Source organism: Urocitellus parryii, chromosome 3 (genome assembly GCF_045843805.1).
Source record: "Urocitellus parryii isolate mUroPar1 chromosome 3, mUroPar1.hap1, whole genome shotgun sequence".
NCBI classification, from domain to species: domain Eukaryota; kingdom Metazoa; phylum Chordata; class Mammalia; order Rodentia; family Sciuridae; genus Urocitellus; species Urocitellus parryii.
The window spans coordinates 215787326-215808362 of record NC_135533.1 but is presented as its reverse complement, the minus strand read 5'-3'; the positions used below and the strand labels follow the sequence as shown (position 1 = coordinate 215808362).

General features: G+C 51.0%; 1 protein-coding gene across 1 annotated transcript in view; it reads right to left on the bottom strand.

The window, feature by feature from the left end:
- Window positions 1–921: 921 nt before the first annotated feature.
- The window catches only part of Insr (insulin receptor), a 113438-nt gene continuing 93322 nt past the window's right edge, over window positions 922–21037 (bottom strand). Inside the window, 11 exon segments of the mRNA XM_077796592.1 lie at window positions 922–1161; window positions 1249–1359; window positions 1884–2128; window positions 2768–2835; window positions 3678–3735; window positions 3738–3779; window positions 5284–5443; window positions 10810–10949; window positions 13451–13728; window positions 18137–18172; window positions 20525–20726. Coding sequence (XP_077652718.1) covers window positions 922–1161; window positions 1249–1359; window positions 1884–2128; window positions 2768–2835; window positions 3678–3735; window positions 3738–3779; window positions 5284–5443; window positions 10810–10949; window positions 13451–13728; window positions 18137–18172; window positions 20525–20726 — 1580 coding nt within the window.

Here is a 21037-nt window from a genome sequence, read left to right as displayed (position 1 = left end):
GCTACACCCCCAGGAAGATGGGCCTTGAACCCGCCCTCCTCCTGCCTCAGCTTCCCAGGCCCCTGGGATCATAGGCATCACCATTACATACGGCGAGAATCTCTTGGGATCATAAACCGAATCATTTTCCTTCCTGTTCCCATTGCTAATCCAGAAGAATGTTCTTGAGATCATAAGCAGGGTCATGTTTCCCACTTGTATCCTACCAGGTGACATTCTGTGACTTGCAAGGCCCCTCCAGGTGTGGTTCTGGCCTCTCAGCTCACATACCTCTCCTGCTCCTCTGGTCCCCCATATCCATCTTATTCAGACCCCAAACCATCTTTCCAGCCTCAGGGCCTTTGCATGCGCTATCCCCTCTCCTGGACACTCTCACTCATCCTGCCAGATGCAGCTGGAACGTCACCTTCCTACAGAGAGCGATGTTTCCTGAACTGGACTCTCCCCGAGGCTTCTCCCCCCCCCCCCCCCCCCCCCCGGGGACTCTACTCCCTTCACTGTTCTTTGCCCTCCCTTCCTCGTCTCGTCCACACAGTGTGAAATTCTTTACTACTTTTCTGGAGCAGCCCCACCATTATGGATGGATATGGTCTGTGTTGTCCAATGTGGTGGCCACAGGCTCAGGTGGCTGTCAAACACCCGAATGTGGCCAGTAACCAATGGACTGGAATTTTACTTTCACTTAATTGAAATGTAAATGGGGACATAGACCACGCTGTGCTAGATAATGCAGATGACGGCTGCAGACCACAGTGATTGAGTCTAGTGGCACCTCCAGCACCCACTAAGGTGGCAGCGCCTACCAAGCACAAGGAATTTTTGAAAGAAGCGAAGGGGTGAGTTCATCCATAAATATGACTAAATACCAGTGGAAGACTGGGCCCCTCCCCAGCCCTGACACTGTAGACAAGATCTGAGAACTTATCCTGGAGAGCTGCCCCCTGAACCTGAACCAGCCAGGCCAGACATTTCAAAGCAGAAAGAAAGATCCAAAGACAAACCTCCAATTTTGACAGTAAAATCGTGAGCAACCATGCAGTTTCGAGCTGCCAGGTCCCGGTGCACAAACTTCTTGGCATTCAAGTATGCCATCCCATCTGCGATCTCTGCTGCCATCTGAATCACCTCTTGCAGAGTCGGGGGAGGGCGACCGGGGTTATTCTACAGTGGAAACAGGGGTTCATGTTCAGCCACCCTGGTACCCGCAGCCAGGAGCGGGCGCTCTGCCGGGGTCTAGAGGCAGCTCACCTCGGCCTCCGGCCTCAGAGAGCGGAGGTAGCTCTTCAGGTCTCCGTGAGCCATCAGCTCCATCACCACCAGCGTGGGCTGGCCCTTGGACACCACCCCCAGGAGGCGGACCTGCAGAGAAAGGGGTTCTCGGGTGAGAGTCTGTGGGATGATTTCAACTCACCGTGGTCTCTCTGCCTGGTGCCTACGGCACACTCGGTACCCTGTGCCCAGATGGAGCATGATCAGCCCTGGTGTGGGGAGCAAACAGACACCCCAAGGCAAAGCCCACCCCCTTAATGTTCCCAAGCACACGGGGCATGTGCCAGGTTACCAAGGGCTACAAAGAGCCAGGAAGAGGGAAGACAGAAAGGATTCCAGGTGGTGATGGAAAAGCAATAAAAGATCCAGAGAGATGAAAAGTTCTGGAAAGTGCAGGAAGATTCCAGAAAGTGATGGAAAGTTCTGGAAAACAATGGTACAGAGAGAGAGTCTGGTTCCAGGTGAGGTGGGAGAGGGGGCATGAAGGAGCCCCTTCCCCATCTTTGGGATGGAGGGTGCAGGGGAAGATGGGCAGGTCCACATCCAGTGTCCTTGGCAGTCTGTGGTAGGAGGCAGTAGGGCAAGGGCAAGGGCATGAGAGGAGGCAGACCTACCACATGATGGCAGGTGAAGCCCTTCATGACCGAGGCCTCGTTGAGGAACTCGATCCGCTCCCGGAGACTGGCTGCCTCGTTGACGGTCTTCACGGCCACCCGGGTCTCCGCCTCGCCCTTGATGATGTCCTTGGCATTGCCCTCGTACACCATGCCGAAGGAGCCCTGCCCCAGCTCCCGCAGGAGGGTGATCTTCTCCCGGGGCACCTCCCATTCGTCCGGCACATACACAGAAGAGGGGAACACTACTCCTCACTTATCCACACGGCACCCTCGGCTGATCCCCAGGGGCCGGCCACCTCCCGTGCCTGAGTCCCCTGCAAATGCTCACGTCCCTGTGACCCAGGACTCTGTCAGGCATTGAACATGTGACCAAGAACAGGGCAGGTGTCGCTGCCCCACGGAGGAGTTGGAACTAGCCCTCCCTTGCAGCTGGGAACACAAAGCCCCTCATGGAAGCTGCCACAAAGAGCAGACGTGTCCCCAGCATTCACCCGCCACCACTCGCCCCCTCCTCTCCCTGGCTCTCGCCTCCTTGGTCTCCCATTTTAACTTCCAATCCCCACCCCCCAGGTTGGAGGATGAGTTCGGAGTTCTGTCCCTGACCCTCAGTGGCCACTCCAGCTGCACACCCCATGCTGCAGCCCCAGGTCCTCAGCCTCTTCCCCCGGCCCAGAGGTCCCAGAACAGCTCCGTCCTCCCACCCAGGCAGGAATCAGACAGCAGCCGCTGCACGGCTCGTAGGAACGGAGTCTCCGCAGTGAGGGCAGGTGGGCAAGCTCCAGGGAGCAAGGAGGCCTTCCTTGCCCTGTTTGAGGTGACAGGCTGTCCTCAGCCCTCCCTTGGTGGGATCCTCACCCATTAGGGAAGGGGATGGTACTCACCGTCACTGGCGCTGAGGTACTCGGGGTTTGAAGAAGCATAGAGAGGTCCCATCGGCCCATCTGGCTGCCTGGAGGGAAAAACCGAAGCCGAGCAGCGTGAGACTCACGGCACCCACCCTAGGTCTTGAACTGGCCACCGTGGGAGACATTTACAACCTCAGAAATGGGCAAACACTACAAGTTGGAATGGATTTAGGGTTTTTTTTTCCTTAGTTGTAGGTGGACACAATACCTTTATTTTATTTGTTTCTATTTTTATGTGGTGCCAGGAATCGAATCCAGTGCCTCACACATGCTAGGCTAGCGCTCTGCCACTGAGTCACAACCCTGGCCCCAGGAATGGATCTAACTTTCTGTTGTTTGTTCCCAACTTAAAAAAGCAATGGATAAAGTATTACTAATAATACAGATTCAACTTGACAGTGGGTCATTTCAGTACCCAACATTGCTCACAACCCACAAAAGTTGAGATGATATTCTTCCAGGATTTAAAAACCATGCTTCAGCAAAGGTGTTGCTCATGCCGTTGATGAAAATACATTTCTTACTTAATTTTGGTCTGACTCTTTAATGCAAAAAAAAAAAAAAATCAACACTTATGTTGTAGCTATACTTGTTCATTGATGGCAACCATAGGCTGGCTATGGGTATGCAGGTTTGGGGGGGGGGGGGGAATCAACAAAAGCATTAAGAATCAACGGGAGAGGGGAAATTCTCGATCAAGAATATTACATATTAAGATTATTACCTGTAAATTGCACGTTGTACATCCCATAGTGATTTGGAAGGGCAATAAAAGATGGAATTTATAATAAACTTAGCTATACCCCTATCTGCATCCCAGGCATATCCCCGCCCCCCGCCCCGAGAGCCAGTTGTTGACCATTTACCGGCACACCACCGCACTCACCTTTTTCTCAAGAATAGGTAAATGCTTCCAATCACAACACTGAAGAGAAAGACAAAGAGAGGGGGCCAATGATGATTTTGGCAATATTTGATGGCACATCTACTGAAAAAAATAAGAAAAGAGAATGAGAAAATATGTGGTTCACATCAAAAATCACAGTTTGGAGCCATACTTGACCTTGAGCCTCTCTCTGCTGGTTACTCAGACCCCCCCTTCCCCCCCCCCATAATCCTGAAACACCACTTGGCTGAGCAGGGCTCAGAGCCTATGTTCCTGAAACCCCCTGCCGCAGCCCCTCCCTAGACCAGCCTTCTCTTCCCCACCCAGGGCGGCTTCACAAGCACAGAATCCAGGTGGTCAGCCAGGGACCCACACTAAGATCCAAGGGGGTCATGTGAACCCCCAAATTTGTAAGTAGTTGGATCAAAGTGCAGGTGACCTGGGGCCCTCAAGCTTGCAGCTAGTGTCTGATGTGAGGGTGTCTTGTTGGAGACCATCATGTGCGTAAGCTTGTAGGCTGTTTGCTAACTCTGGATTGGACTGGATGGATTTGCAGAACATCAGCATGTTCACCCTGACCCTGACCCTGACCCTGACCTGAGCCAGCCCAGCAAGAATCACTTGACACTTCTGCACCCTCATGGTGCCCAGCACGTGAAACCCAGCCGAGAGAGAAGTCCCGTCCCCACCCAGCTCAGAATCTTCCCTCCCTCCAAATCGCTTTGCTCATGCCTGTGTCCACACGTGCATGTGGGCTCCTGCCACATGCACGCTCAACCCATCTCCCCCTTGGCCTCTATGTATTCTTTCTTCAAGATCTTGATCAAGATGTCAACACCTCAGGGAAGCACAGCCTGATCAGCCGGCTGCCCCTTCCCCACAGTCCTCAGGGGCTGGCTCACTTCTTGCTTGCTGTTCATTGCTGTACCCAAAGGGTAGAGAAGGCCCGTTCTGCCTCTCCCCGGGGTACGTGGCCCATCTATTAACAAAGATGGTAAACACCAGTAGTGGAAACCAATGTGTCCACAGGGTGCCCTGTGACAGCCCTGGACGGTGGCTCCATGGCATGGAAACTCCCTCGACCTCCTGACGTGGGTCCTGTTACTTCCCTGTTGCACCTGTGCCTCGGTATCTGAGGGGATGGGTGCCAGGACCCCCTGTGGCTATCAAACTCCATGGATGTTCAAGTCTTTATATAAAATGGCACAGTATTCGCATAGAATCTATGTGCATCCTCCCACAGACTTTAATTCATCTCAGGATGACTTAGGACACCTGATACAATGTCAAGGCTATGTCAATGTTGTTATTGTTTTAGGGGAAATAAGGAAAAAATCTGCACATTCACTGTGGATATGATTTTTTCTTTTATTTTCAATTTATGATTGGCCGACTCTGAGATGTGGATCCTACAAATACAGAGCACCAGGTGCAGGCTCAGAGAGGGCAAATACTCAGCCTTAGGTACACAGCAGCAGCGGGTGGAACAAGGGTCAAGGTCAGGCCGGCATTCCTACCTCCCCAGGGGTCATTCACTAGAAAAGTCCTACCATGCCCACAGTGCCAAGCCCAGACCCAACCACCTGAGGTTGCCAAGGAAACTTACGATAATCGGTCACGTAGAAATAAGTGGCTTCTGTCCAGGAGCCGTTGCCTGCCAGGGAGGTGGCCCGGATGCGCACGCTGTAGTTCCCTGGTGACAGCCCACGCAGCCTGCAGCCCCTCTCCAGAGCAAAGTGCTTCCGGGAGACACAGAGATGCAGCTCCTAGGAGGAAGGAGACGGGGCCACTGAGTTCTGCACACCTGGGGCACCCAAGTTGTGAACGACGCATCGCGGTCACGGCCAACTGCTCGATGCTGAACATTCTCACTCCTCAGAGCAGATCTGACTTTGCCACATAAGAGCCACCAGCAAATCTGTACCCCCCACAAACAGGACGGCAGAGTCCCAGCAAAACTCAGGGGACCCCGAAAGTCGAGCTTTGTGTGCTTTTCCTGTGTCATAAAATATTCTTTGACAATTACCCTGTTTTAAAGGGGCACTAGGGCATGTATTTGTGGGCACCGTGTGCCATTATGTGTATGCGCCTAGAGAGATTAAAGCAGGCCAACAAACAAGTGTCACCTCACGCTGACAGTGTCTTTCTGTGAGAACACTTTGTATGTATTCCTTTTTAGTTTAATTTTTAAAAGTCCGTGATCACATTGTAACGCCACGCATTCATGACGTCTGGGGTGATGATTCAACCTGTGTGTGCCGTGCCAACTGCAGGGGTCACCTCGGGGTGGCCAGCATTTGTCTCTCCTTAAACATTGATCATCTGTGTTGAGAACTTCAAACTCTCTCTCCTAGTTCTGTGTAAAGCATAAAATGAGCTGCTCTCAACAGTCCCTCCCCTGTGAGTGACCACTAGAACTTACCCCTCCTACCCAGAGGGGTTTGGGGGCCCGTTATCCCACCTCCCTCTGCCTCCCCCCTCCTACCCCACATCCATTCCTCAGTATTTTGAAATATCACATACGGTCACTACTCAGGGAATAGGTCCCTGAAGCTTACCTGTCCTAGATGAACCTCTGCACCTTCCCTTAACATCTCTCCTTATTCTTTGGCTTTTTCCCCAATTTAAATGTAAAGGTGATCCGCAGCTCAGGGGCCGAGAGCAGCAGGAGGCAGCCACATGTGGCCTGCAGGACAGGCTGGACCTCACACTGCTCGGTGGCAGGTCAACCCTCAAACTCAGAACCGTCTGGACTTCTCCTTGAGGTCGCCCACTGTGGGGCAGTTTCTGCCAGACCTTCAGCAAAGTCAGTGTCCGGCCGGAGTGAGGGTCCTGGGGGTCGGCCATCTCCATCTTTTTCACACCTCCCAGCCCCTGCCCCAGCAGAACCAAACAGTTCAATGTCTAAGGACAGGTTTAAAAAAAAAAAAACAAAAAAAAAACAGCCCTTTCCTTCCCATGGACTGACTTTTGATATATTTTTTTCATCATCATGAAAAGAACTGGAGTCTACCCAAATGTCTGTTAGGAAAAGACATAAATAAAGCAGGGCCCACACCCCAGCAGCAGCACGTAGCTAGAGATAAACCAGGACTTGTCAGGAGAGACAGGAGCCTCTCTGGGCTATCTGTCGGGGCGACCCGCAAGCATCAGGCCAAAACTCAAAAACTTTCCAAAACAGCCCCATGGCTAGCAGAGCAGAGCAGAGCGTGTGCAGAACGGAGAATTTGGGGAGGAGGAGGGTGGGGAAGAGACAGAAATGTACAATCTCCGGTGCTTATCATGTGACAATCATAGCAAGAAAACAAACTGGCCCATTGGCAGGGGCAGGGGCGGGGACTCTAGTCCAAAGGTTTTTCCAAGTAGAATGAGTCACCAAGTAGAAGGGGACAAATAAGCAAATATAGAAACCCCAGAGCTGCTATCAGGAGCAGGGGCAGGGCCTTCCCTGCAGCGAGTGGCCTACCCAGACACCTTGAGGGGCGGGAGCAGGAAGGGCACCGGATGGAGAGATCCAGAGCCTGGCAAGCGCCCTCCACCGTCACCACAACAAAACATGCAAAAGGAGAACCGAAACCAGACCAAGGGTGAAGCCGGTTGCGTAAAACGTTGTGCAAATAACAGAAAGGGGACGAAAAATCCAAAAGATATCAGCACGCCCGCGCACCGAACACTGACGATCCTTCCCTGGAGGGGGCGTCCCACGTCACCAGACAGCCAGCCCTCGACTCCCGGAAAGCCTCTCCTCTTCACCAAGCAGGGGTGGCTTCAGATAAGACCAGCCTGCAGAGCCAGGGACAGCAGAGAGCAGGATGCAGGATGGAGCCGGGCAAGGCCAGCTCCAGCCTTAAGAGATGTTGACCTCTTACTCACCCCAGACTCATGACCACCTCATTGTCACACATTACCCTAGAGGAGCACCCACCCCGGCGCCATCTTGGCCTGTCCACCTTCAGCCTATGGAACTGGCCCATATAAGATTAAAGGAAGGTCGGGCCCAGCCTCCTCACAGTAGAAAGTCATAAATAATCCTCCACTCGGTAACTAAAATCCCCCCTGCTCCATTCACTCTTATAATAAGGACCCTCATCCTTTGTTTGGGGAGAAGATGATTTATGAGTCAATCTTTTCTTCTGCTGCTCTCTGGCCATGAGTCAACCCCCTTCACTGCTCAGTGAACTCTCAGTGTCAGTATTGGTTCCTTGATCCCAGGAGGGAGAAAGAAGCCAGATTTGGGGCCAGAAGCTAACCCCTAGGGACAGAGTACCCAGAGGGCAGGCAGGAGAAGTGGTGAAGGACAAACGATTTGGACACGTGGTTTAAGGATGAAGCAAAGCCATCAAGTAGAGGCAGTCTGTCTACTCAACTAGCAAAAGGGAGGAAAAAGTTACCCGCCGATGCTGGAGAGAGTTCTGTAAATGGGGCAAGACCTACAGTGGTGCCCCGTCCCGACCTGGGTTCGCTTATTGAAGGTCACCCACAGGCTGAGATGTTCAGTGGAAATTTTCAGAAATGCACAACTCACGTTTTATGTGACTTATTAAAGCACGTTGTTATAACTGTTCCGTTTTATTATTAATTATTGTTGGCACCTCATATGGTACCTAATTTGTAGGTTAGACTTTATCACAGGTACACATGCCTGGAAAACCCCGCATACCTAGGGATCCGTACCATCCACAACCCCAGGCATCCACTGGAAGTCTAGAGATGAATTCCTCAAGGATGGCACTTCTCTCCCACCGTGGGAATCGTGAATATATATAAATAAGTTTCATGCCACCTTTTTCTTGGTCAAAACAGTAGGCAATTAAGGACAAAGTTGGAAATGATCAAGTGTCTACAGAAAGGTTATTAAGAAGGTGGCTGTAACCTACCTACCTACCTACCTCCCTCTCTCTCTCTCTCTCTCTCTCTACCTCTCCCCCTCCCTCCCCCCTCCCCCTCCCTCCCCCCTCCCCCTCCCCCTCCCCCTCCCCCTCTCCCTCTCTCTCTCTCTCTCTCTCTCTCTCTCTCTCTCTCTCTCTCTCTCGATTTGGAATAACTGTGACCACAAAAGGCCAGCCAGGAACATTACGATGCAACCCACAGGAAGGAATCCTGGATCCAGCCATGGAAACAAAGGAGTTTTCCCTCTGTCTTAGGCTAGTTTAAATGGGGGAGAAGGGGAGTTCTCAACTGTTGGTGGAAGGTGGGGGATAACAGCACAAAGGATCTAAAATTCAGATGCTGTAATCTCAACGTCTGCTTTACATGGACAAAAGTCATTCCAAACACCATTTAAAATGGTGTACATCACCAGTTTTATGCCACATTCTGTGTATCCACTCTCCAGGAGATAGACACCATTTGATGACTTATATTCTTTTGCTGGTGATAAAACTCTTGCTCTTAAAGCTTTTTCCCTATTATTTAAATACATTTGTGGGGGACACACAAAAACATTCAAATAATAGGGGAAAGGCTTTGTGAGTTGAAATTGCATCCCCCTTGAGAGGTAATAAGAGGATGGAAACTTATTCTGACCACTGCGTTTAGAGGTGGATCTTCTGGAGGAGAGTGGATTAGATAAGGTCACGGGGTGGAGCCCCCATGGTAAAATATTGGTGACTTCATGAGGAGGAGAGAGACAAGACCCACAGACATACGCATACTCCCTGCGTCTCACCATGCGACGCCCCATGTCTGGTTGGGACTTTGTCAACAAAGGACCACCACCAGATTCAGTCCTTCAAACCTCCAGAACTGTGAGCTTTATATAAACCTGTTTTCTTTATGAAGTTATCCAGCCTCAGGTGCTTGTCTACAGTAAGGAAAAGGGGACTAATCCAAATTTGAATCACTTTTGTTTTAGGACAATGGGATTAATGCTTACAGGATAATATAAGTGAATCACACTTCCCTGTATCTATGAAATCGTGAGCAGCCCCTTCTCATGCCGATTCTGGGTTTGGCAACAGGACACACTTTGGCTAATGGACATTTGCAAAGTTATGCAAACAGAGGCTTGAAAAGTGTCTGGACCAGCCTGCTAGAGATCACCTGAGGTGGGGCCCCAAGTGCCCCAGGTGAGCCAGATGTCAGTGAGACCACCAGCCCCAGTCAAACCAGCTCAGGGCAAAAGAAACACCAGAAGGACCCTCAGCATAGAGAGAAAGAATAAATGTCTTCAACCTGTGCCTTCTGGGGCAGCGTATTATACAGCAGAAGTTGACAGGAACACCTTAAGCTATTTAGGCAAAGAGCTAAAATGCTTTGCAGATAAAATTAGCATTTTACCTAGAACAGGGAAACTCAAGGCCACCAAAATGTCTATAAAGAAACAATGGTTCCGTGGCAAATTAAACCCTGTGTAGCCAGTATGCACTGATCCCAAAGGCTATAGGGGCAGACGGTGTTAGGCCAAAGGAAGCCACTTCTGAGTGTGGATTCAGCACACGTTAGGTCTGTGCCAACATAAGACCAGCCGAGCCCTGAGGGAAGGGACGGGTGTCATGCTGCGGACAAGGCTGAGTGTGGTGCGCTCACTGGCCCAGCACGTGCGAAGCTCTGGGCTAGATCCCAGCACCAGCACCAGCACCACAAAGATTTCTTCAATAAAGTAAAAATGGGTGTCCAAAAAGGGCAAATACGACCCCCCCCTGACTGGTAAAGATGACTGTTTCAGCAAGGGCACTTCTATTTTCTAGAATTTACGTTTTTTAGTGGAGGACCACAAGTAGTTTCCATGTGTCCTTATTCTTTTCCACAGGTCTCCGCAGGCCAATGGGCTCTAAGTCCCCATTAGAGTGGAACATTTGGGTTTCAAGAGTAGATGTGGTCCCAAGGGGCCACAGAGGGAGGCTGGCCTGGCTATGGGAGGACTCTCAAAGTTCCAGGAGATCAGACTGTGCTGCCTCCACCCCGTTCAGGGTGAATAAACTGTGCCCCACAGACCAAAGGCAGCCTGCACCCAACTCGGAGGGCACAGCTCAAGGCAGCGAGAGAGACTGGGGACAGAAGTGGGAGCAGTGGGCAGCCATGCTGTGTGGCTCTGAGCCTAAGGACAGTATCTGGGGGAAGCACTTGGGCCAGAGCCAAGGCAGAGGAAGGGGGGACCTGGATGGCGTGAGCCCAAAGCCAAGACCCTTACCTCATCACCGTAGCGCCGGTAGCTCACTTCGTACAGCACGATCAGACCGTTGGGTTCCTTGGGCTCTTGCCACATCAAGTGAACGACGTTGTTCTCGAAGATTTCGTGGGTCACAGGGCCGACGATGTCATCTGCCTTGGCTGTAAGCAGCAGCAGTTAGAGGCTGGGCTGTAACTCGGATCACACCCACCGCTGCCACCTGACGGCTTGGCACTGTGACACTGACTGCCCCACGTCCCGCTCCTCGTCAGAGGACGGGCTATCAGACTCCACGGTGGTCAGAAAAGGTCTCTGGGTTATTCTCTTCACCTACCTTTTCTCTCATTTCACACTCACTACACATTGCAAAAACGGGTCAGAGGTGTTCCCTAGACTCTTCCTGCGCTTCCACCAATAAAATACCCATATACATCATCAATGGTATTGATAAGGATGGTCACGTGAGGAGAACTGGTCCCGGGACCCCCCCCCATCTCAAAGTCCACAGATGCTCAAGTCCCTCTTACAAAGTGGTGCAATCTGCACAGAACCCAAGTACATCCTCTGTAGACTTTAAACCGCTGGATGGCTTGTCTCATACAATGCACATCACTACGCTGCACTCTATGGAATTATGACAAATGGAAATTTTTTCTAAATATTTTTCATCTGTGGTTGTTTGATGGGGGCATGCAGAACCCTTAGGTAGGGCGGACCACTGTACGTTCTTAAAACTAGGAAACTGACACCGATTGCCTGCTATAAACTAGACTGCATTTTTCTTTGGGTTTAAATAGATGATTTGTGAAAAGCACTTTGAACATGAATGACAAATGTGTGCTTTGACAAATTGATACATTTCTGGAGGATCCTTGTAACCATAATGGGTTGTCACACCACGTAGACTTTGAAGAAGCAATTCCAATTCAACCCATAGATTTGAATGAAATACTTGGACAGGTGTGTCAAGCCGCTCATCTAAGTGTTACTTTTTAAGTGGGACATTTCAACACAGCCACCGACAGACCACTGAGAAAGGACTTTTAAACCAAACATGCAGGCTCACTCGCAGCTGAAATACCATGCCATCGACCCATGACACCGCTTCACGAGCCTCCTCATAAAGTGAGCTGAAAGCGATTTGCAGGAATATTACTCTGCCTTTAAAAGGAAGAATGTTCTGCAGTATGCAAAAACATGACGAAATAGCAGGACATCAGGCTAAGTGAAATCAGCCAGGCACAAACTAGCAAAGACCAGGGGCCCCACCTACAGGAGGCCACTGGAGTCTGGGGATCCACAGAGATGGGAGGCAACGAGGCAGGAGCCAGGCTGGGACGGGACAGGGTCAGTGTGACGTGGGACAGAGCTCAAGTGTGGGGAGAGGAGAGCTGTCGGGGTTGTACTGTGTGAACGTGCTTCACGCCCCTGGACTGTGCACGTCAGTGTGCCGGCTAAGATGGTAAATTTCATGTTCTGTGTAGTCACAAAAAAAAAAAAAAAAAAAAAAGAACAAAAATTGTACAGGTGGAGCCATCTGAGTAAATAAAGGTCTGGGAAAACATAAAAAGACTAATCAGGGCTCATCTTAGGAATTTAGGGGTGACTAAATTCAACCTTTCTTACTACACGTGATGATGAATTTTATGTGTCAATGTAGTACATGGTGCTCAGATATGGGCCGAAGATTGTTCCGAGTCCTTCTGAAAAGCTGCTTTTTGGATGAGATCAATATTTACATGGGTAAATTGAGTAAAGCTGATGACAGGCCACAGTGCGGGTGGGCCTCGTCCAGTCAGTCGAAGGCCTCGAGAGAACACAGGCGGAAGCCCCCCAGGCAAGGAGGAATTGGGCCACAGATGGTCTTTGGACTTGAACCGTGACCCTCCCCTGGGGTTTCCAGCCTGCTGGCCAACTCTGTAGAGTTTAGATTTATCCAGATTTCCAAACTGCAGGAGCCAATTCCTTAAAATGAACTTCTCTCCTTCCACACAAGCGTGGGCGTGCGCACTCACGGTGGCCATTCAGTACAGGAGGGATGGGTTCCAGGGCCCCCCACAGGGACCAAAACCTGCAGGTGGAGGTTCTGTGAAGTGAAGGATGTCTGCCCACACCCTCCAGTGGGCTTTAAATGGTCTCTAGTTGTCTTTAAAATCTTCATGGCGTAAACGCCGTGTACCCCGTTGTCACATTGTGCTGTTTAAGCAGCAATGACAAGGGACACATCAGGACAAGAAGTCGGCACTGGGGCCATTTTTTTGTTCTGAATCCGTTCTATCTGCAGTTGGCCAAATCGTGAAAATGAGTAATAGATGTAAATCAAAACCAGAGACTGTGTGCTCCCACCTAGAGGAGGCCCGTTCCCAGTCATGGAGAAAGAAACACAGGGACTCGGCTCTCTGCAGGGCTCTAAGTGCCAGGCACGATTCTTAATTCCACTCTCTCTCTCCCCATTGACGAGGATTTTCCGCGGTTTACACAATCAGCTACGTGTGACTCTTGTCATTAGAGACCCAACACTCCGGGTGTGGTGGCGCAGACCTGTGGCCCCAGCTACTGGGGCGGCCGAGGCAGGCTTGGGCACACAACCAGAACCCACCTCAAAACACCAACCCACCAGGACACAGAACCCCAAGGAGCGGCCGGCTCCACCCGCGCCCACCTTCGGGCATGGTGCGCGCGCTCACGTAGGCGGCCACGCTGCACCTCGCCTCGGGCGCGTCCTGGTTGCAGGCCTGCAGCTCGATGCGGTAGCCGGTGAAGTGGCGCAGGCCCGAGATGACCAGCGACTCCTTGTTGACCACCTTCTCAAAGGGCCTGTGCTCCTCCTGGCTGGCGGGCGCGCTGGGGGAGCTGCTGGGGAGCGCCGGGGCCGGGGCCGAGGGCACGGGCTCCGTCACATTCGCCTCGACACCCAGGGACCTGCGTTTCCGAGACGGTCTGTAAAGGCGACAAAACACACGGGGTCACGCAATCACCAACTCAAATAGGACGACAACGGAGAGAATCCAAGCGGAATCAAGAAGAACGGGGTGCAGGGGGTGTGGATTAAAATGTGGATCGCCAAGAATTACGCCCAGAGGACCTTGGGAGACCTTCAGTGGAGGGCAGACCCACCCTGCCAGGGAGGGGTGGCCCCAGGGCCCTCAGCCATAGCCACCTCCCAGAGTCCCTTCAACATGCTCAATTCCAGGTTTTCAACTGGCAGAGAAATAGGCCACCAGGGTCAGTGTTAAAAAAAAAAATTAAGATGCCCAAAGCAGGCATGAGCCCAGCTATTCCAGAGACCTGCCACAGGGCATTTGCCCAGTGGCCCAAGCTGTGACCCACACCATCAATTTCCTCATTCTGGTGTAGGGTACTAGGTACTAGAACATTTGAGGAAGGAAGCTTTAATCCAGGTAAAAGACTTATCACAGGGTTGAGTCAGAACAACTCCAAGACCAGCCATCCAGGTGACATGCTTCTCCCCATCCCTTAAAGAACTATGTCTCAGAATTGAGGAAATGCAACTGGCCCCTGGCTTCCTTTGAGCAATAACTTTTCCTATAAATATTCTGTGTGGTAAGGAGGAGGCTCAAGCGGATTGTGCAACTTGCTTGTCCTGGTGGAAGCATTCGTTAAATATTTTCCTTAAAACATAATGTCCCAAGTAGGCTAGGGTTGCAGTGTTTTCTCTCAGGGTCAGGGATTTCCCCAATCAATTATAAAGGGAGCACGTGCTCCCTGCAGGAAATTTGGAAACCTTGATTGGCCATAAAATATTCCACTTAACGCATGAGTCACCCTTCACGTAGCCTGCCTCCGGTTTTTCAGCGAGTCCTCCCTGGGGGCCAGGAGCGTGGCTCGGTGCTAGGCACATGCTGCGCAGGCACGAGGCCCTGGATTTGATCCACCACCACCCTCCTGAAAAGTACTCCCAAGTTTGTCTTACTATTACAAATACTGCTTTCATCTTTCTCCGATTGTCTCAGGAGTTCCTAAAAGTAGATTCTTAGAAAATGTCACTAGGTTCAAGAGGATGTGAAACCTCCACGTCTTAACACGTATGGCTCTACTGCTGGCTGGGAACCGTACTGACTGGTGCTTCTCACACCGGGTGGTCCCTGAGACACTGCTCCAGAACAACCTCAGCAACCTTGAGGGTTAAGAGTCGAGAGTCCCCAAGTTTCAACCTGAGATTTTAACCCAGCATCACCCACTGACATCTGAAGCTCCTCCTGTGGATGTGGCGATCCCCTTCTCCTGGTGGGTTCTTTGACTCTCTCCTGGGAATCGTCCCTCTTCGTCCTTTGTCTAATTTTCTGTGACTCTCTAGCGCCTTCCTTCCTGTGACTCCCACACTGTTTATTCAGACATTTGGATCTTACGTGATTTAGACATTTGACTCTAAGGTCATACACAAAAGTCTAAGGATATTAACCTTCTACCTGTCGTGTCGTATAATCTACCCTAGCTGGCTGTTTGCTGGTGAACTTCAAATGGTTTAAAACACATTTGTTCACACGAATTTGTAAAAATTGATATATCACTTAAAAAAAATCTCTGTTGTTGCCTTTCTAGGTATTTCTAGATAGGGTTATCACACCACGAGGGTACTGAAGTTTTATGGCAATTGTAAAAGGGGTCTTCTCTATTTTTATATTCTAATTATTGTAAGAATATACTAACTTTGGGTTTATTTATGTTGTATCTACTTTCCCCAAATGCTTGCTCAGTCTAAAGTTTTCATGGAATCAAAAAAAACTAGAAAGGGGGTTAGCACACTTTTCCCACAAATGGCTGGATAGCATATATATCGCAGGCCATACCTCCTGTCCCATGCCCAGTTCTGCTATAGCTTAAAGGCAGCTGGGGATGACAGGTAAACAGGTGGATACGGTCATATTCCAACACAAGTTCATTTATAAACCAGGCAGCCAGTGGCCCATGGGCCACAGTTTACCTACCTGAACTAGACTCTGCAAATCAATGATTTTTTTTTTTTTTAACAGCTAGGGGTTTTGTGCGGGCTAAGCAGGTGGTCTCCCGCTGGGCTACACCTCAGCCTCTCCTGCTCCATTCACTGCGATTCTAGCTAGTTTCATGTCTTATTGGTCAGATGGCTAGAGAAAAACTCAGTAGGAATGATATTGGGCTTCTTTGGATTTTTCCCCTAACTCTAGTAAGTCTAAAGACTGGTATCAGCTTGGCTGTTAGGTAATATTTATCTTGTTGAATTAGTCTATTCCTAGTTTTATAAGAGGCCTCTTTTTTCCCCCCTGAGAATTTTAAATGAATGTATTCACTGTCCAGATAATATGGAACATTACTATTTTCTTCAGATCCTAGTTTTATACCACTTTCTAGATTCTCTGGTTTTCCCTTTACATTATACATTTTTTTAATATCAATTCTCAGTACATTTATATTTGTTAATTTTTACCAATTTATTTTCTTAATTCATGAATCCATTTACATCCACTAATTCTACTAAAGCCAAGCTTTGGCAAGATTCATTAAGATACGCAACATCCACATTTTCATTACTTTTTAAATAGACTTTAATGGAAGTTTCAGTTTCTGCACCAATTCTAGATATTTAAGTGACAGACTTCATTTTCTATTCCAGCCTTTGAAGTTACTTTTGGTTTTCATTGCTCTTCTGTCAGAAATGTGTGGTCAGGAAACAGATCCTAAATTGGGGTAAGCCACTGAGGTTTTCTCTGTGGCGTGTTGGTGTTGAGACCCCAGCAGCGTTCTTGGGTGACAAAGGAAGCAGCTGCTGAGCCTAAGACACATCCAACCCCGCAGGAGCCAGAAGCCTCCGAACAGGCATGAATGAGACTGGGGAAAAGAGCCCAGAGGCTCGAGACTCAGAGCCCCGAGAAACTCACACCTGAACACCTGGAGACAAGACTGTCTCGTCAGCCGGCCACAGGGCATGTCCAGGAGGACATCAGCTATGACAGGCCGCTTCATTTTCACCACTAAATGTTTGTGGTAACCTTGTTTTGGTAAATCTGTCAGCACCTTTTTTCAACGATTCAAGTGATTTTTTTTTTTTAACAATAAATCTTTTAAGTCTAATTAAGGTACTTTTTTTTGGGGGGGGGCACTGGGGATGGAAGTCAGAGGTACTTGACCACCAAGCCACATCCCCGCCCTATTTTGTGTTTTATTTAGAGACAGGGTCTCATTGAGTTGCTCAGCACCTCGCTTTTGCTGAGGCTGGCCTTAACTCACGATCCTCTCGTCTCAGGCCCGCTGGGATTACAGGCATGTGCCACTGTGCCCAGCTAATTACGGTATTTTTAAGAGACACTGCTTTCGCATACTCACTACTCCATGGTACAGCGGGAACATGACTTTCCTGTGCACTGGGGAACCAAGTGTGGGACTTGCTTAATGTCCACGTTTGCTTCACTACAACTATAGGACCAGCCTGCCTTCCAGACCCCCGTGCAGAGTATCAACCGCATCCTCCACTCTCCGCAGAGGCAGCATGTCCCTGAGTCTCATATAGCACCCTGGTCTCAGGCAGGGGTGCCTCTGCCCCCACCCCTCTGGCCACGTCTGGAGACGTGTTTGGTTGGCACTACTTTCCAGAGGGTGGAGGCCGGGGCTGCTCAACATGACAGTGCCAGATGGCCCTCTCCAGAGGACGATCCTGTCCCCAACACGCCCAAGGGATGAGTGAACAATCCTCCTGGGAGCCAGAGCCACAATTCTGAATGCTTCTTAACTCCAGAGCATATTTCAAATGGCCACTAGAGGTCAGATGAGGCCACGAGGTACCTGGGACCACATGAGCTAAAGGGACTTCCTTCCACTCTCCCTGCTGTCCCCAGCATGGGCTTCCGCAGCTCTCCTCCTCCCCTCCTTTCATTAAGACACGTGGAAGGGAAATGTCCCTTAACGTGATTCAGTGCATGACATTCCTTTGCTCTTGCTGTGTCACCCAAATAAAAAGTTCTCCGTCTGGATCAGTGTCCCCACATGGAGTGGAAACTGCCAGAGTGGGACACCCTGCTGAGTGTGGCTTGGACGCCCAGCAAGGGCACAGTAGGTGAGCGGTCGCGGGGGAACTGAGGCCCGAGGCCCCGTCCAAGAGGGACTCCTGGATTGGCGTTTTAGGAAGTGTTAGTTAAGATTTCCCCACATTCACACCCGGATTCCGTTCCCGAGTGAAGACGTTTGATGGGTGGATTTGTGAAGCGCCCAGTCTCAGCAAGCAGCCCACCACATGCAGAAAGCCGCAGAAAGCCACAGAGACCTCCAAGGTCACCACAGCCCCCGCCCGCCTGGCCCACAGGCCTGGCACTGGAGAGCCACAGGGCCACTTGGACGTCTCCCGGGTGAGTCGTACCTATGGTCCTCGGCACCACTGCCCGAAGAGGTTTTTCTGTGAAAACAAAACCAACCACTTTGAAGGCAGGTGGACTCCACCAGGTGGGCCTGCTGACCGACACCCCGCCGGAGGCCCTGTCCTGGGCGAGCGAGAGCCCTGCTGGCTTCGGATGTGGTCCGAATGTGTCCCCCAGGTTCACATGCGGAGGTTTGGTCCTCAACATGGTGATAAGAGGTGACGCCCAGTGGGAATTCACTACTGCCCCTCCCCGTCTGTCTCTGGCTTCCTGTCTCTCCATGTGACCTCTCCCCCACACTCCTACGATGCATGATGCCATCCACCATGATAGGAGGTGGCCAAGGGGGTCTGGATCATGGGGGCTAGCTGATCTGGACTTGCAGCCTCCCAAACTGTGAGCAAAATAAACCTCTTTTCTTTCCAAAAGACCCAGCCTGGGGTATTGTTATAGTAACAGAAAACAGACTAATACAGGAGTCCTGCCCTTGGCCTCCCATCACTGATTGGTCCTTCCCCAGCAAGCGCAGGGAAGCCAACAAGGGGGATGGGGAGCCAGAGGAAATACTCCCCAGAGACTTGGTCTTCTGGGACTCCTTTAGGGGGTGGAATCTGGCGACACTTGCCCTCAACCAACTTAGCCATTTCCCCAAGTCTAGCAGCTTTTTGTTTTTAATGAGTCAACAGTAAGTGCTTTGATGCCTGGGAGGCACCACTGGATGCTCTTTTGGACTCGGGGTCATGGGGAAAAATGCAAAGAGGACGACACGACAGCAGCAGCGTTCACACTCTGAAGGTTCTGGGAGACGTCTGCCCAGTGGGCAGCACTGGTCAGTGCTGGGACGGACATTATTCTAGAACTCTGTCCCAGGCCAAGCCCTCTGGGGTTTCCACTCTGGAAAAGGACAATTGCGTCAGGCATTTCTGGGGGCCCACCTGCTCAAGTCCTGGGGGAAGGACAACAGGATGGAGAGGTAGGTGGGGGCCCAGGGCAGACACTGAACGCCCACAGTCCCGGGGACGCCTGGCAGCACTCTGGGTTGTCAGGTCTGGGGTGGGAGACGCTACTGGCATTGGGTGTCTGGAGACCAGAGATGCTGCCGACGTCCTGCCAAGCGCAGGTCAGCTCCTGCCCACAGAACCACCTGGTGCCAGGTGTCAGTGGTGAAGGTGGAGAATCCTGGTAACCCCTTCACTGTCACAGCCCCAAACTCAGGAAGGTTTGCAGGCAGCGCTCGGCATCCAGGGGTTGGCTCCACAGGGGAGACCACCAGCCACGGGTGGCAAGGGTCTGCAGGGAACCCTGCCTCTGTCCTGGCAAGCACAGACTTTTCCTGTCGCTATTCCTCGATTTAAAGTCTCTGCCAACACCACACCATTTACATAGGGTCTTGAGCATGTGTCCTTGGGGGTCCTGGAACATCCCCACAAATAGCAAGAGTCAACTGTACTGTGTCTATTTTACAGACGAGGATGCTGAGGGACAAGGTGACATAGCCTCAGCAAGCCAGTTCACAGCAGGGCAGGGAGCCCAGCCTTCCCGAGGGGCTTCCAGAGTCCCTGCCCCCCACCGCTCCACAGCTCTGCAGACACTGACGCCCAGGAGGGTGCATGGGGGAAATGCTGCATCCACAGGTGCGTGTCCGCCACGTGGGACTTTCCTTGCAGGAAAGGAAAACGAGTGGATTTAAAGCTCTGAGTGACTTTTGCTGCGTGCCTCCTCTGGAGGCCAGAGACACCTCATCCAGCGCCTCTCCTCACTTAAGGAAACTCAACCTATTTAAATAGAAGCCTCTGGGCTTTGAGGATCTCTGGAACATTCCGAAAGGATGAATCTTACATGAATTCAGAAAGAGGGGAGGGATCGAGTTTGAGATTTAGCAGTAAATCAAGTATGGGGCGCAGGCAGGCCTTTCTCAAGCTTTGCCTAATAATCAAATGGAATTTGTTTCACAACTAGGGTGGAGAGTGATCCAGTAAGAAAGGTAGATGTCAGGGTATATAAATTTCCCTTTTGTGTGATTGTTTACTCTTGTTGGAAGTGGACCCGTTGAAATCTCAAGGTTCTTTGGTTTTTTTTCCCTAACTGGGAATTGAACCCAGGGAGCCACAACCCCAGTCCTTTTTGAGATAGGGTCTCACTAAGTTGCTGAGGCTGGCCTCAAACTTGTGATCCTCCTGCCTCAGCCTCCCAAGTGCCCGGGGTTCCAGGCGTGCACCACCACATGGTAAAAATCACAAGATTTTTTGCTCCATCGGGGAGAGGCCCAGCTCGCATTCCACCCACCGGCGGTGGTCTCTGGGGTCCACCTCCTCTCATTCTGTAAGTACTGACCCCCGAACACCAAGCCAAGAGACACCAAGAGAACCTGGGGCTATAAGAGGCCGAACCTGGGGACGAAAACGACGTTGTGCAGGTAATCCTCAAAGGTCTTCCGAAACGAGGACTCCTCCAGCTCCTTCAGAATCTGAGAGTCGGTCTTCGGGCAGGTGCAGCACTCTCCGGCAGAGTCCTCGTACTCGCTCTGATTGTGCTTCTGAGAATCGTCCGATTCGAACGGCGGGGACCACGTGCGCGAGGGCAGCTTCAAGCCTAAGGGAGGCAGAGGCAGAGGTTCAAGCCTCCCCCAAAACACACTCATACAGAGCAAAGGGTCTTCTCAGAGGGGCTGGACACAGGTGACAGGGCCCAGGGTCCAGCTCCTCTCTCTGGAGGGACTTGCCAGTGTCCACTGGGAGAGCACGTCAGTGTGTTTTAGAAACCGACACCAACGTCGCTGGGCTGGAGAGTGTTAGGAATCGAGGAGAAGCCTCCGTGCTCTACAATAAACCAGTAAACCAGGGTCAGATGGCACAGAAGGGCCAAGGGTGTCCGCAGGTCCCATACGGAACAGTCTCAGAGAA